At 44.9% G+C, this 15282-nt stretch overlaps 1 protein-coding gene across 1 annotated transcript in view; it reads left to right on the top strand.

Annotated features, from left to right (window-relative positions):
- st18 (ST18 C2H2C-type zinc finger transcription factor) overlaps positions 1–15282 on the top strand; it is a 43850-nt gene that overhangs the window by 12939 nt on the left and 15629 nt on the right. The window contains exons 2-8 of the mRNA XM_042703694.1: positions 457–575; positions 4196–4247; positions 5760–5790; positions 6485–6713; positions 11292–11591; positions 11673–11970; positions 13312–13446. Of these exons, the coding sequence (XP_042559628.1) occupies positions 457–575; positions 4196–4247; positions 5760–5790; positions 6485–6713; positions 11292–11591; positions 11673–11970; positions 13312–13446 (1164 nt within the window). The remainder of the gene's footprint in view (positions 1–456; positions 576–4195; positions 4248–5759; positions 5791–6484; positions 6714–11291; positions 11592–11672; positions 11971–13311; positions 13447–15282) is intronic.

Here is a 15282-nt window from a genome sequence, read left to right on the forward strand (position 1 = left end):
GTTTGAGAGAGAGGAGGGGGGGAGTTTGTTTTTTCAAAGCAAACAGAAATAAATAATTCTGAGCTAAGAGCTCTGAAGTGTCGGAGGCTCCGTGCTCCAATGCCCCCTCTCTCCCCTGCTCATTATGGCTAGTTTGTATTAATTAGACACAAGTTATTTGATTTCTGTTGAGCAATCAATTTACATCTTGTTCCATAAGCCTCGTGGGGTCAGAGGATGGTTTTCCCGTCTCCCTCTCAATCCCTGCGTCTTAACACAGAGACTCTGAGGAGGGCGCTGGCCCAATTGCTGGGGTCGTAAACGAATGCACGAAAAACAGACCGGTGGGGACTGTGGGTTCATTAAAGGTGTTGTTATTCCATGGCCTTTGAGACGTTCAAATCAGTTGAATGTATGTCATTTGGAGAAGATGGGCTGAAATGACTGAGATCTCTGATCCTCTTTTTTTTTCCTCAGAGGATGACTTGCACACTCTCGTCCTGAGGCAGACTGAGTCTTGTGGGCACGCTGACCGGGGTGGATCGGGTGTACCTTGCAACACATCCTGTACATCGTCTTGCACAATACAAAGAAAGGTAATCCCCCCCCCCCTTCCTTACCATAGATATATTTTTTTTTATAAATGGTCACTTCCATATCAGGAAATGTACAATGTGGAAGATTACATTTTTTGGCAAAACACTTAACATCTTAAAATGTTACACTAAACTTTCTCGTAATTGATCACAGTAGTACACAGTTAGACTTGGATAATGTACAATTGTTTAGACAGTGATCATGATTAAGAGGCAGGAGCAGGTTGAACTAGGGTGGGAAATAGTCAGTCCATTTGGCTGAGGCAGACTGGACCCTTTGCTACTGGCTGTTGGGTCGAGGCACAGGTATGTCTGACTGCTGGTCGGCCAGCACTGCTGGTGGTCTGTCTTCTGGGTAGATTGTGTCCAGCCGCCTGATAAGGCTGCTGAGCTGGATGATCCTGAAGCCGGGCCTAGGGACTCTGCGCTGGCTGGCGAGGAGCAAGTCTCTGCGGAGGAAAAGAAAATGGAAAGAATTCTTTGCCAGTTTAGTTTGTACCTAGAAACAGTAATGGGTAGTATTCATGTTCTAAAAAGGTCTGGTAGTTTCTAACTGGAAAGACTTCAAGATCAGGAGCACTAAAAGGCCACATGGTACATCAGGACATACAGGACTGTCACCAGTTGTGTTTTTAAACGGTGCATCAGGACATACAGGACTGTCACCAGTTGTGTTTTTAAACGGTACATCAGGACATACAGGACTGTCACCAGTTGTGTTTTTAAACGGTACATCAGGACATACAGGACAGTCACCAGTTGTGTTTTTAAACGGTGCATCAGGACATACAGGACTGTCACCAGTTGTGTTTTTAAACAGTACATCAGGACATACAGGACTGTCACCAGTTGTGTTTTTAAACAGTACATCAGGACATACAGGACTGTCACCAGTTGTGTTTTTAAACGGTGCATCAGGACATACAGGACTGTCACCAGTTGTGTTTTTAAACAGTACATCAGGACATACAGGACTGTCACCAGTTGTGTTTTTAAACAGTACATCAGGACATACAGGACTGTCACCAGTTGTGTTTTTAAACAGTACATCAGGACATACAGGACTGTCACCAGTTGTGTTTTTAAACGGTACATCAGGACATACAGGACTGTCACCAGTTGTGTTTTTATCTTTAGACTGGGAGATGGGGCCTCTAATCAGTGAGCCAGTGGCTTGTAATAGCTTGTGATAGTGCAGTGTTTTGACTAAGCTGATGTTGGTACCATATTAAAGATGCAGTCTGTAATTCTGGCAAAAGGATGTTGTCAAATTACACCCCTCCTTTCTGTGTCCCTGAGGCAAAGTGTTGATTGGCTGGAAATGTTTCTGTTTTTGGGTCGGTCCGAGCCACCATGATTGTTTCCCATTGACAAAGCTGTGACTGTGTCCAAACACAACTTTGGGTTTTTCTGAGCGTGAAAAACTGAACAGACAGCTGGAGGACTGCGAGGACCAATCGGCTGAATTTGACAAAGAGTGGATTGGATTAGAAAGTGGATTAGAAAGTGGATTAGAATCACGGACTGTACCTTTAAGAAGCAGAGTGATCTGAGAGGCCTTTATTCACACAGTGTGCTGTACTCAGGTCGCCATTACCGATTGTTTGACTGCAAATGGTGAATATTCTTGACAACACAGGGAAACAGGGGAATCAAGAGCTAGTGGGTAGGGTACAGTGTTCAGAAGGATTCAATTTCAAAAGTTACTCCTTCCCTTTCAGAGACTTTCTCTCCTGGTATAGCTGAAGCTTGAAGGCCCACACGACAGTCAGGGATCACAGTTATCGTATGGTGTTGTTCATGTAACATGTCACACATTTTTCACATTTCTGCTCTTCTATGAATGGATCTGTGAATGGACTATTCAGACCCTTTGTGTCATTTAACCACAGCTAATACATGCGGTAACAATATTAGTATTGTTTTGCTTTTTAAAATAGATATTACAGCAGGTGTATTCATGAGGATAGTAAAATAAAGCTAAACAATGTGATCATAACACAACAAAGCACTTTTTCCAGCACTTGTATATTGGGTCTTTCAAGAGGTGTTAATCAATGTGCAAATGTGAGTGAGTGTGTGTGTGTGTGTGTGTGTGTGTGTGTGTGTGTGTGTGTGTGCGTGTGTTTGTGCGTCTGCCTGCAAGTGTGTGCCTCTGTATTTGTGTGTATGTGTCTGCGCATCTGCGCACACATCAGCGTATGGCCTGAGCACTGCACAGCAAGTGAAAATAGAGGAGTGTAATGAACTAATCAGGTACATTAGTTTTTACAGAATGTAATCTATAGTGGTGGCGAGTTGTTTGTCTCAATAGGGCCCCGGTAATCAAAAGTAATGAACCTATTACGCGCGGGACCTCAGAGAGACTGCTGTGGCATTAGGAGTGGGCCACATAAAAAGGTTTATTAAAGGAAATTAAGGTCCATCACTACCACACCTGCTCCCCCCATTATAAATGTATGACAGGTCAGTAGCTTCAATCACAACAGCGCGCCAGAGAGAGAAGTCAGGTTTCCCATTACTGTGGGGGGGGAAGGAACGCCGCCGCCAGTGACTCAGTGCTCTCTGCCGCCCCGGTGACCACTATACACAGCCATCATCCCGGAATAATTACATTTAATAGGTTTTATTTGGGATCGGCAAGGCGACGCCGCCACTAGCTGAGTGGAGAGTGGCCGGGCATTAACAACTCTTTTTGTCTAAACATGCGCAGTGTGGCGGCTGTCTCTTTCCACACCTTTTGGCGGTGTTTTTCCAGCGTGTTATTATATTTTTTGGCACCTCAGAGGAATGTATTTATTTTCGGTATTTAAATGAGTCTGGGGGGGATGGTGACATTACATTAATGTGGCTGTTGTTTGCTTTTGAACGGTACTTTTGTTCACTCTCTGGTTCTGCCTGTTGCTAACATATTTGCTCATAACAAAACAGTCAGCCACAACACAGAGTTCTCCAGTGAATTCCCAACCATTATGTTCCAATTACAAGCATGTCTCTGATAATAGCTGAACATTTTTTTTAATAAAATGAGTTCTCTTTCAAAAATTATTCATATCTGTGAATTTGTGAAACTATCCAGAGATGTTTGAAAATGGAGGACTGTTGTTAGCATACTTACTTGATAGATACCTGTCTTGGAAATGACGGTTTGTCAAACCACCTATTATGCAGAAGTCTCGGAGATATGCTGCGTTCCCCAATCCTAATCCACAGCTAGTCCTTAGGATGCTATATCCAGGGAACCAATCTATTAGTACTCCATTCAGCTGCATCCTTTAGATGTAATTATGTACCTTGAGTTGGAAGGACAAACATTAATTAACTCACCCTGTGAAACGCCACGATATTCGTCCATCATCCAAATCGAACAGAGTGGACTTGTGTGAACCATTCAATAAGCTGGACGACTTACACTTCAAAAACTTCTGGATCGATGCAGTATTTATGAGGCAGACGGACAGTCCTTCCCTAATTTGAGTCATGTAATCGATCAGCGTTTGCATGGAGTCACAGTCCTTCGCTAATTTGAGTCATGTGATCGATCAGCGTTTGCATGGAGTCACAGTCCAACCCTGTTCAGTCAGTCTTGCTCACAGCTCAACTCTGCCTTTTTTTCACAGATGGACTCCGAAGGCGAGGAGACCCAAACCCAAGTGTGCAATGGCAGCGGGGGTAAGTAGCGTTTGGTGCCCGCCGCTCTCGGTACCCACACCAACACGTACCTACCTCCTACTCCACGTCCCATTCAAGCTCATCTACGCCACTCAGCTCAATTCGGCTGAAGTAGCAGTTCAACAGTTTCACATCAGAACTGTCTGCTTTAATATTTCATCTTTTCAACGTGAAGAGCGGGCTTGCCCGCAAAGCCAATGCATTATTCAAAGGGGAATCACTTCATTAAATTGCAATATTGGCTCAAATGAGTTAAGGAGTGCGTCTGAACCCGGGCGCTTGCTCCATCTGAGGTGGCATATCATTATTTAAGTGCTCAGAGTCTTGTAGGGATTGGTGGTTCACATAGACGGGCCATTCAAACAATGCCTTGGCACGCTGTTGGCACGCAGGGGACGGGTTGGAGTCTGGGAAGGCAAGTCTCAGCGAGTCTCTCTGGAGTTCTCTTCAGATAGTCCTCTCAGGGCTGGTTGGGAAAGTGTTTGACTGCGTTTGATTCTGGTTCAGCACTGGGAGGGGGGGAGGGGGGAGGGCTGCATTAGACTGAACATAAATGCAGTTTATCTTCTCTTGTCATTCAAACACAAAACTTGAGACCACACATATGCCAGTGAAATGGGGGGCGGAATGGCAGTGCTGAAACTTTGTCTGCTTATAAATGGTGAATACATAGTATTGTATAAACAGTGTGTGTTCATTCGGCTCACCCCCATCAGTGTGTGGTGTCTGTATCTCTCTCTCCCCCATCAGTGTGTGGTGTCTGTATCTCTCTCTCCCCCATCAGTGTGTGGTGTCTGTATCTCTCTCTCCCCCATCAGTGTGTGGTGTCTGTATCTCTCTCTCCCCCATCAGTGTGTGGTGTCTGTATCTCTCTCTCCCCCATCAGTGTGTGGTGTCTGTATCTCTCTCTCCCTGGCCTGCATCCCTGGGAGTGCTTATTTGAAACGCTTCCTATTGCAGCTTCGTATCGAATTGTTGAAAATGCTGAATTGTTGGCAATGGTCTTGCTCTCTCTCTCTCTCTCTCTCTCTCTCTCTCTCTCTCTCTCTCTCTCTCTCTCTCTCTCTCTCTCTCTCTCTCTCTCTCCCTCTCTCTCTGTGTCTCTGTTCTTCCGGGGACTTCCTGAGTAAACACTCAAGATCTATTCTTTTGTGCCCCAAGGCAGTTATCTCATCAGCTATCACAAACTAATTTTCAACTATCAAAAGCTAATCTTCAGCCACATGATCTCATGATCTTGCATCGTCATTGTGTGCTTGTGTATGTGTGTGTGTGTGTGTGTGTGTGTGTGTGTGTGTGTGTGTGTGTGTGTGTGTGTGTGTGTGTGTGTGTTTTCATCAGTTTCCTCCTGTGTTGCCTGCACAGTTGTGTGTCAGGGTCAATAAGCTGGTGTTTTCACTCCAGACGCAGCAGTGCGGCTGATAGTGGGTGGGCAGCTGTGTCTGCGGGCCCAGCCCAGTGGAAATGTAAACACCCACGTTTACCCCTCTCTCCTTTCCCTTCTGTTTGCAGTTCTGACTGACTGCGTTGCTGAGGCGCCCAGGTAAGCCGGAGTTCACATCCTTATCAGGCCAGCGTTGGCATTGGTGGTGCCACGCTGACTTTCTTTCACCAGTCCCCATTTTCTTTTTGCTTGTTTTTTTCTTCTTTTTCTTTCATCAAATGCATGAATGGATTGCTGTTGGACAGTTGAACATACAAGCTGCTGCAATGGAGTAGCGAAGGTCCCCCTCTTTGCTTTGAATAGATTGCTGTTGGACAGTTAAACATACATGCATGGTTCAGCCTGTGTCACACAACAGTGCTTGTGCCCTCGGGTCCTATTCAGCACAGCTTCTGCATGTCCTTGAATGAGTATCAAACGGTCTTATTTTAATTTGGAGCATGTAAGGCATGCTAATTACAGTGTAATTACCATGATCATATATTGTATTGTTAATCATTCGTGTTTTTACACATCCCTTTATGGTGAATTAGTACCCCCTGGGTGTTTTTCAGGGGGGTTTTTTTGTGTGGAAAGAACCACTAAGGGTCTAAAGAGAAGTGGTCCGGGCTGTGCGGTAGCTGTTAAGACAAGGCTGTGACCATACCCTGGGTGGTTACATAGGGATGGAGTTTGGAACAGTGTCCAGTCTGTCTGGATTTTTATGTGTAGAGGGGGTCCTTGGCCCTCCTGGTATGAACCTTGAATTGACCGTAATGAACTCATGAGCATCTCCCTTCCCGTGGCCCTCCAGTGCTGGCCTGCTGGCTGCCAGGAAGAGGAGTGCACTCGAGGGGGGCCAGGGGGCCCCCGTCAACAAGCGGAAGTCGCTGCTGATGAGGCCACGTCACTACAGCCCGGGCCCCGAACCCAGCCAAGCCAGCGACGGAGACGGGGACGGGACGAGGACGAGGACGAGGACAGCGAGGAGCTGGCAGCCGCGCGGGACAAAGACGAGCCCAGGAACATTGACACTCCAGCAGGTAGACAGATGTCCTGTTGTTTTGTCTGTTTTGATGAACAATTGACGCTGAATTTTAAACTGCCATCTGTTGCATTCATATTTCCTCTGCCGCCCAACCCCCTCCACCTCCCTTTTTCCCTCCCTCGCTCCATCCATGCCTCCCAGCCTCTCTCTCTGCCCCCCCCCCCCCCCCCCCCTCTGTCATTAATTTCCTCTGTGATTGTGGCTGGGGAGTGAAAGACTCCACTGCTGGGTCCACATGAGTAGTCTGTCACATCTACAGACCAAAGTTTCTGACAGCTGATCTGCCATGATATTTCTGGCACACTAAACCTCTCTCTTGTCTGTGCGCCTGTATGTATGTATGTATGCATGTGTGTGTGTGTGTGTGTGTGTGTGTTGCATTGAGCCTAATGTGTGTGTATTCAGATTCGTCTTTGATTCTTTTTTTTGTTCTTTTTTTTCTTCTGTGATCATGTGATGTAGATTCTCTGTAGCTAGCTCAGAGCAAAAGGAAATCTAGTATTCAGCCAAAGCGTGGATCAAGTCACCAAACTGTATTGTCATGCTTCTCACTCCTGTTGAGTACGCAGCGCCCAGCTCGCGGCTCAGAGCTCGCGGGGTCTTTTTCGGAGCTCGCATAATTGCTTGCATAATGTCCCTAATAGAACAGAGGGTAACACAGTGATTGTAAGCTTGCTTTGACAAAGGAGACTGCGTACTCAACCCTACCAAAACATATTTTTTGACAACAATCGCACAAAAATAATCAAAGTTGCTGTTTTATTTTAAAGCAGTGGACCTTTAGGGAAACAAAACATTGCGTTTTTTTCTAATGAATCAATTATGAACATTTTGGCAACAATGCCCATGGTTTATGTCTGCATTTCCCGGCCCTCTAGAATCGGTACTTATTTGGTGTATTTTTAACGATGTAACTAAGCAACAAACGTAATTGTCCCCTTCGAAAGCTTTTGTTAGGCCATCTAACACAGTCCAAATATACATAATTAGGCATAATGTCTACTGCCCATTATTGGACACATGTGGGTAGTTAAATGGACCAACAGAATAGCTCAATGAATCAAGCAGATTTACTGGAAATGGAATTTATTTGTTTCCAGGGTTCGTATTACATGACAATTATCTTAACCCTCTGCAATCTTTTCACTAAAAATCGAAACACTAAGTATTATTCCCACAAACTTTCATCGTGGAAGAGGCTTTCTCTCTCATCTCAGAGAATGTCTACACAAGAACTATTTGTTGATTCTTTTGGGGAAGACTGGCGCCTGACCAGTCGTTAGGCGACAAAGGTTTGGTGAATCTTGAGCTGATGTAGTATATGACAGCAGTGAAGGATGGAAGAATAAGGATGAGTCTGGGGGCTGCGGTGAATAACTGCATTTCACAGCAAAAGGGAGAGGGGTTTGGTGGTGGGGGTGGTGGTGGCGGTGGGGATGGGGGGGTTGGAGCTGGGGGAAAGCCTTCCATTTGGTGGCACCGTACAGCAGGCGACCACAGCCAAGCTTCTGGTCTGCAGCCTCGCTCCGGTAATGGCTATTCTGGAGTACAAACTGTTCACCTGTTCCAACACGCAAATCACAGGCGGGATCCAAGTGTTTCTCTCTCTCTCTCTCTCTCTCTCTCTCTCTTTCTCTCCCTCTCTCTCTCTTTCTCCCTCTCTCTGTGTCTGTCTGTCTCTCCGTGTCTCTCCCACCCCCCTCTTTTGGTCAGGGCTGTGCATCCATCTGGATGGCAGTGAAGTCCTCTGTTAATTGTAACTAAGCATAACTGGCGAACTTTTCATCTCGGTGTTGGACAGCCTTGCATTTTGACGCCTCTGTTAAGATTCAAATGTTCTAGTGACACGCAGAGCATCAGGGAGGAGCGGCCGTATCTCACCACACGACAACACAATCTGCGAGGGCTGCATGGGAGATTTCTACTTGATGTGTGTTCATTTTTTTTATGTTGCTTGGGCAAATCTGACGCTTTTCTCTTTGATGGAAAATCAGAGGATGCCGCTCTTTGTGTCAAAGTGAAAGTGTATGTTATGTCTGGTGCGTGTATGCATCTGCTTGGAAAATGATTGTGTTCCACTGAGCCATGAAAAAAATTAATTTGCTGTTCTATCCCCTTAAATAACACACACATGTACAGTACATGAAGATCTGATAGGGCCTCAGCCACGGCAGTGAAGTGATTCAGCTCTAATAATCACTTTCAGTCATGACATTTTCACCATTTGAAAAATGAAATGAACTACGTCCACAAGGGTAGATTAGATTCTCTCAGCCTGTCCTCCGTTTGCCATGGCCCCTAGTGTCAGTGTGATGCTGTGGGCACCATCAGGGGCAACACCTTCTCCGTCTCCCCTGGGCGTTGTTGCTCTCTCTGGGGGAAACTTGCAGCATGATATGGTGGGTGGAGGCAGCGAGCAGCCGGTTCCACACTTGGGATGTGGGAGAACGTGGGGGGGGGGGGGGGGGGGGGCTGGGGCAGTGACTAGGCGACTCCCACAGAACACGCAGGAGTGCCTGGCTCATCCCACAGCTGAGCGCACATTTGGGAGAAAACATCTTGAGGAATTTGTCATTCTCCAACCGACAGTCTGTTTTGGTTTTCTTGCAAAAAGCCACTTTGACTTTGTATAGCACAAAGCACTGTCCCATCCTATATTTGTAAATCCTGATATCTTTTTTTTTGGCAGAATTATGGCAGACAGGGTGATCCATTGAGCATTTATGTTGCTTTTGGGGGGATTAAGCGTGGTTCCACGCATTCGGCAGACTAGTGCCTATTTGTTAATGCCTGTTTTCTTCTTAAGAGCACTTTAACACACAACACACAAATTTTGATCCCCAATGATTCCCAAAATATCTAATCAACCTATCACACACCGCCCAGTTCTGCATGGGCCTATTTTTAATGTGGTCCATGACGTCAAGTCATCTAAGAGGATAGATCCATCGCCTACTTATGATTTAGTTGGACTAAAACCCCCTTAGGGCCTAAGAGCCTTACACACAAGTAAGTTTCAGTGGTTTTGCAGATCAAAAGAGATTTTGAATCAATCCAGATGATAGCTTCCTTTGTTAATCATTGACTGTGACTTAATATAATCAGGCATGTTTCATTCTCTAAAGTATCATTTAAAGGGGATTTGGTGCTTAAGAGGTCCTAGCTGTCTGACCCAGTAATAATGACTTATTCTTACAGAATTCTGGGTACTGTAGCCAGCATACCTCTTCTTTTAAAGTGCTCCCATTTTTCTACCAAGCTGTTTTCCGGGCAAGTTCAAATTTGTATGATTTATTCATGATCAATTAATGATAAGCTATAAAAAAAACTAATAATCCTGTTAGGACACAATATTTGTATAAATTGAAAAAATGGCTTCTACTCATATCCTTTTAATTAACCCATTTATTTTTCTGAAATTGGATGAGTGTTTTTTGTTAATTTTGTGTGATGTTTGTCTATACAGAGGAAAACATCAAAGGGCGTCTTAGGTCAGGGCCTCTCCGAGATATTCCACTCCGTGAACCACTATTTACATCACCAAACATATTTGTGTGGCCCCAGAACAGTTTTCAATCTCTCTTTGTTCCGTCTTTAAGTCCAGCACTCAACCTTCGTGTTTGTCATCCTATCAGTCCACATCATAAAAGGCCCCATAATCCAATGCTTCTTTTCATGTACACAATCACGAGGGCAGATTAGAAAGCGCGGTGCTTTCTTGTAACATTTCCGCCTTTTTCTAAGGTTCTCTCCTCTTTGTTTGTTTCTATGTCTCTACATGAAAAATAATGTCCACACAAATGAGTTTTCTAGGATGTGAAGTTGAAATTACAGCGCCTTTAAGTCTGGTTGAGTCTTTTCATCTCGTCGTAACACTTCTTTCCCATTAGGACACTCATGTCCAAACGCCACGACTGTTGTTTCTCCTGTTATAATCCGCCGATTTAAAATCTGTGTTAAGTTGTAGGTTTGGATTTGCAAATTCTATGAGGAAGAAAAACAACAGTGTTCATCTCTGGCTTCCGTGTAGCTCTCTCACATCAACCCCCCCCCCCCCCCCACACACACACACACACACACATCTCATAAGCTCTGCATACTTGGAATGCAATTTGAAGAAAATGTTTGTTGAGGAATCTGTGCGGTAGTTATGTTGCTACAGCATATTCTAGTCCTCTTTCATCTAAAGATTATGAGTGATGGCTGCAATGGCAATGGAGAATGGAGAAATGCAATGGAGAAATGTATAGTTTATGACTTGGATTTACATTCCTGTCATCTACATTCCTGATGTTTAAACGGGTTTGTCTTTATTTATAGGGAACGGCATTATGATGTTTGCTATGTACAAACTCTTTTTATTTGTTGTTGTTGTTTATTTGTAAAACGAGATCTCCTTCTTCCAGAGACGAATGGAGCGCTTGACGCTGCTGTGTACTGCGACCGAGACGCACACTCGCAGGACGACGCCCCGCACTGGTCTGACCACCTGAGCGAGGGGTCGCCTCGGCTGCAGGGCCTGACCTCGGAGAAGATAGACGAGGAGGACGAGGATGAGGACGAGGACGAGGAGGAGGAGGAGGAGGAGGGCCTGCGCGAGGTGAACCACATGGAGGAGAGCCTGCGCGAGATGGACATGGCCTACTGCCTGGCGCAGCACCGGAGCCTGGAGCGGGAGCGGGAGAACAGCGAGTGGCTCCGGGGTCCCTCGCCCACCGCCGGCAAGGTCAACGGCATTCACCTCCACCTCAGCCCCACCAAATCCACCGACGACCCCTCGGCCAGGTGGACGCGCCTGGGCCCCGAGCTCCACCCGGAGGATGCCTTCCTGGGCTACTCGGGTCGGCCCGGCGGCCTCTTGGCAGCGGATGACGTGAGCCTCACCAGGGAGCCCAGCGAGGACAGCGAGGAGGAACTGCAGCACCACCACCACCAGCAGCAGCATCAGCATCAGCAGCAGCAGCAGCATCCGCAACATCAGCATCCGCAGCATCAGCAGCAGCAGCAACAGGCCCGTCTGGAGCCCAGCTGGGTGCCGGGGGTGCCGGTGCGGCCCCTGGGCATGGAGCGCGCCCGGCTCAACCTGAGCCTCCTGGAGCAGGCCATGCTGCTGCAGTCGGAGCAGCGTCAGGCGCTGCACTACGCCTACAAGGACATGGACCGCTTCCTGCTGGAGCAGATGAGCGGCGAGCGCCGGCACCAGAGGATGATGGAGATGAACGCCGCCCGCGCTGCCTTCCACGGATGCAAAGGTGCTGTCCCTGCCCCTACTGTAAGCCCAAGCCGTGCAGCCTCGAGTGAAGTGTCCCCATTGGTTCCACTTTAGAGGATTGTGATTATTGTACCCCCTCCCCCTACTGTTACCTCACAGAATTCCGCTCGTTACCATAACATTTAATTCGGAATTGATATTGATTTATTTTGGCCATCAAGGCAAACCGTGCATGCATGAACCCAATCAGCACCACGCACAAATTAGCCTGTGATTACTGTGCCATGAAATCTCCCACTGTATCCACCCTCGAGCTGCGGGTATAGTCGGCGGCGGGAATACGTTCGACTGTTTTAATAGTCAGGCCATGAGGAAGCACACTAACTGCCATCTGACAATATCCTGCCCCCCCCCCTCTCTCTCTCTCTCTCTCTCTCTGTCTCTCTCCCTCTCTCTCTTTCTCTCTATCACGCACTGCTGTATTTCAGAGCTCATTTGAGAAGCTGTTTCATCTCTTTACTAGAACATTCATACTTGACCCTCAATCTATTATGATCACCAATATTGTACAGGGAAGTAGAGATTGTTCTAGGGGCTATACTCTGCAGGGAAGTGTTCCTTTACATGAAGCTAGATGGGCCAAATCCTCTTAAATACTAAAACATTTGGCAACAAGTGGAGTAATACATAACTGCTCTGAAAAATGAAGAAAAAAAATATCTTCTGATGGAAATGTCCGGGCTTGCCATATTGGATTTTGATAGGAATCATGTAGATATTTAACCATGACCATAAGTCTTAAATCCCCCTAAAGTACCTCACATGTTTCCCAGTGATTCTTCAAATGACTGCTGTTAAATGTGTAATCCCTAGTGTAATCTTTCTGTGACCGAGCATTAAGAAATGCATGCCCTCAGTGAAACTGTAGCCTTAACTAATGTAAGAGATTACTATAAGCATTTTGAGTGAGAGATAGATAGATAGAGAGAGAGAGACAGAGAGAGATATATAAGTGTGGCTGGGGATAATGTATTTCTATCTCAATCTATTGAAACTGTATGCTCTAAATTATCAGTTTATTTTATTAAACTGGGATTTTCGAGGAACAAATGGCCATTGTCAGAGTCGACATGTGGTGCTATTCTCATGGCAAAATGTAGGCTCTTGTTGCTCAGCCAATCAATAGCTACATTGTTCTATTTGATTTTGCAATATCATTAAACAATAGCTTTCTATGAAATCTTACATTCTACAAAAAGCACATTAATTGACTAGCATTTACCCCAATTTGTAGTATACTGAGATCTCTGCACATGTATACAATTATATGATGAAATATGTACTAATGTGGCTCTTCCAACGTGTTCTGGTCTTGATGCAGACTCCCTCCGCACGGATAAAAAGGATATAAAGTGCCCCACTCCAGGCTGTGATGGCACCGGTCACGTCACTGGACTGTACCCCCATCACAGGAGCTTGTCAGGGTGTCCCCACAAAGTCCGAGTCCCCCCAGAAAGTGAGTATCTTGTGCAATGCTGTAAGAAATGTTCATAAACAAGTATTATAAGTATTAACATCTATTAATAATAGATTAGATTAACATATATTATTATGAAAGCATGTTTGGAGCAACATATGGATCCATAAAGAGAATTTGGTGAATAAAAAATAGTAGTTATACAGACTTATGACAATCATACCGAGGCATTATTATAACCCTTTATGAATGTGTTTTCTGGATACTAAGTTCACAGAATGTGTTACCGACTGTTGGAAGGCAGGGTTGAAACATGTGCTTATTTTATATGTACATTATTTAGTGTTACCTGTCTGCTGTTTTTGAAAGCGTTAAAAAATGCATGCATGATAAATGAAGGCACAATTCATGGTAAAATTGTGTGTGATTTGTGTTCTCAGTATAAGATTTATATAAATGGATGCCAACTTATATTTGTAATTAGGTAAAATAAGTAAGTAATTATGCGCAAGCTTGGTGCTCTAAATGTCTGCTTTTACCTAATCTGCAGCAGCACTATTATTTGGTGCTTAAGACACATTAGCTGTGAAAACTTCCCTGCCTAGAGAAGTGACAGTCAGCTGTGAGTGAAATGGAAATTTGTTTTATGAACTTTGAGTCATCACACTGCCAAGCAGAACTATCTGGCACAAAGAAGAGTTGTTGGCTATTTTTTTCCGCCATTTGAAAGCAGCATAACAAACATTCACCATTTAACAGAAAAGCAACAAAAGGAACACAAAATTGTAATTAACTTTTCTCAATATGAAAGCGTGTACTCTCAGACCAGAGGCTGTATTTAGTAATCAAAGACTTGGCAGATGCCAGCATGTGAGAATAAATAGCTGGACATGTCAGACAAGCTAATTGAAAAATTGTGTACGGAATGAAAAGTTACTCGATACTTACAAAACACTAAACTGAACTTCAACCATATTGTAGCGTCTTTGGGTTCTTCTAGAGGAGACGAGCCTGCAATGTTGCTTTCGATTTGGCCAGAAGCCTTTTATTGTGACACGCATAGCCTACTACAGGAATTACACATACATCAATAGCGCAACAGTTAACCATTCACACGGACGGACACATTAACGGACGGATGGATAACGTTAAGTTAACATAACTGACTAATATCGACATTAAACAGCTTAACACTGAAACGAAATTATCAATCATCACCCACACTTTAACTAAATACAAAAGGGGAGAGTTGTATTCAAGACACTGACAGAAAGTTGACATAAATGCTAGAATGCTGATAAATGCTGTCTTCATGAGCAGAAGTTTTCTCTCTGAAAGAGGGACCGACCTAAACAACACAACAATATAGCATTAGCAACATGTAACCCCTTCAATCACACTTATCTATTTCTTATATGTTCCTCACCAACATTTTCTGTGATAGGGCCAGGACAGTTACATTTTCTGTCAGTTTAGTTACAGTGGCACCTCAATGTGATCTCTACAGAATCAATCAATCACAGTAGCCTATCCATAGGGGGCTTGACACGAGTGTGTGTTCTCCTTCTTGCCTACAGGCCAGATGTCTGAGATGTGTTTCATGTGTTCCTTTTGCATTTTGTGATAAAACACACTTTTCTAGTCATTGTTGATATTTAAATAATAATGTTTCTTGTTGGTATCGGAGAACCTCTATTTTGTGTGTGTTAAAAGTGTAATATACTAAGCTACTACTTGTGTGAGTAGCTTAGTATCTTACACGATGTTCAAGGCACCATGGCATCATGCACGTCATGTTTGTTTCACACATACGCATACTATACGCCTGGAGCGGTACAATGTCAGACACTGTGTACAGTTAATCTGGGGTAGCCT

The sequence above is a fragment of the Clupea harengus genome, chromosome 25 (genome assembly GCF_900700415.2).
Source record: "Clupea harengus chromosome 25, Ch_v2.0.2, whole genome shotgun sequence".
In the NCBI taxonomy this organism is placed as follows: domain Eukaryota; kingdom Metazoa; phylum Chordata; class Actinopteri; order Clupeiformes; family Clupeidae; genus Clupea; species Clupea harengus.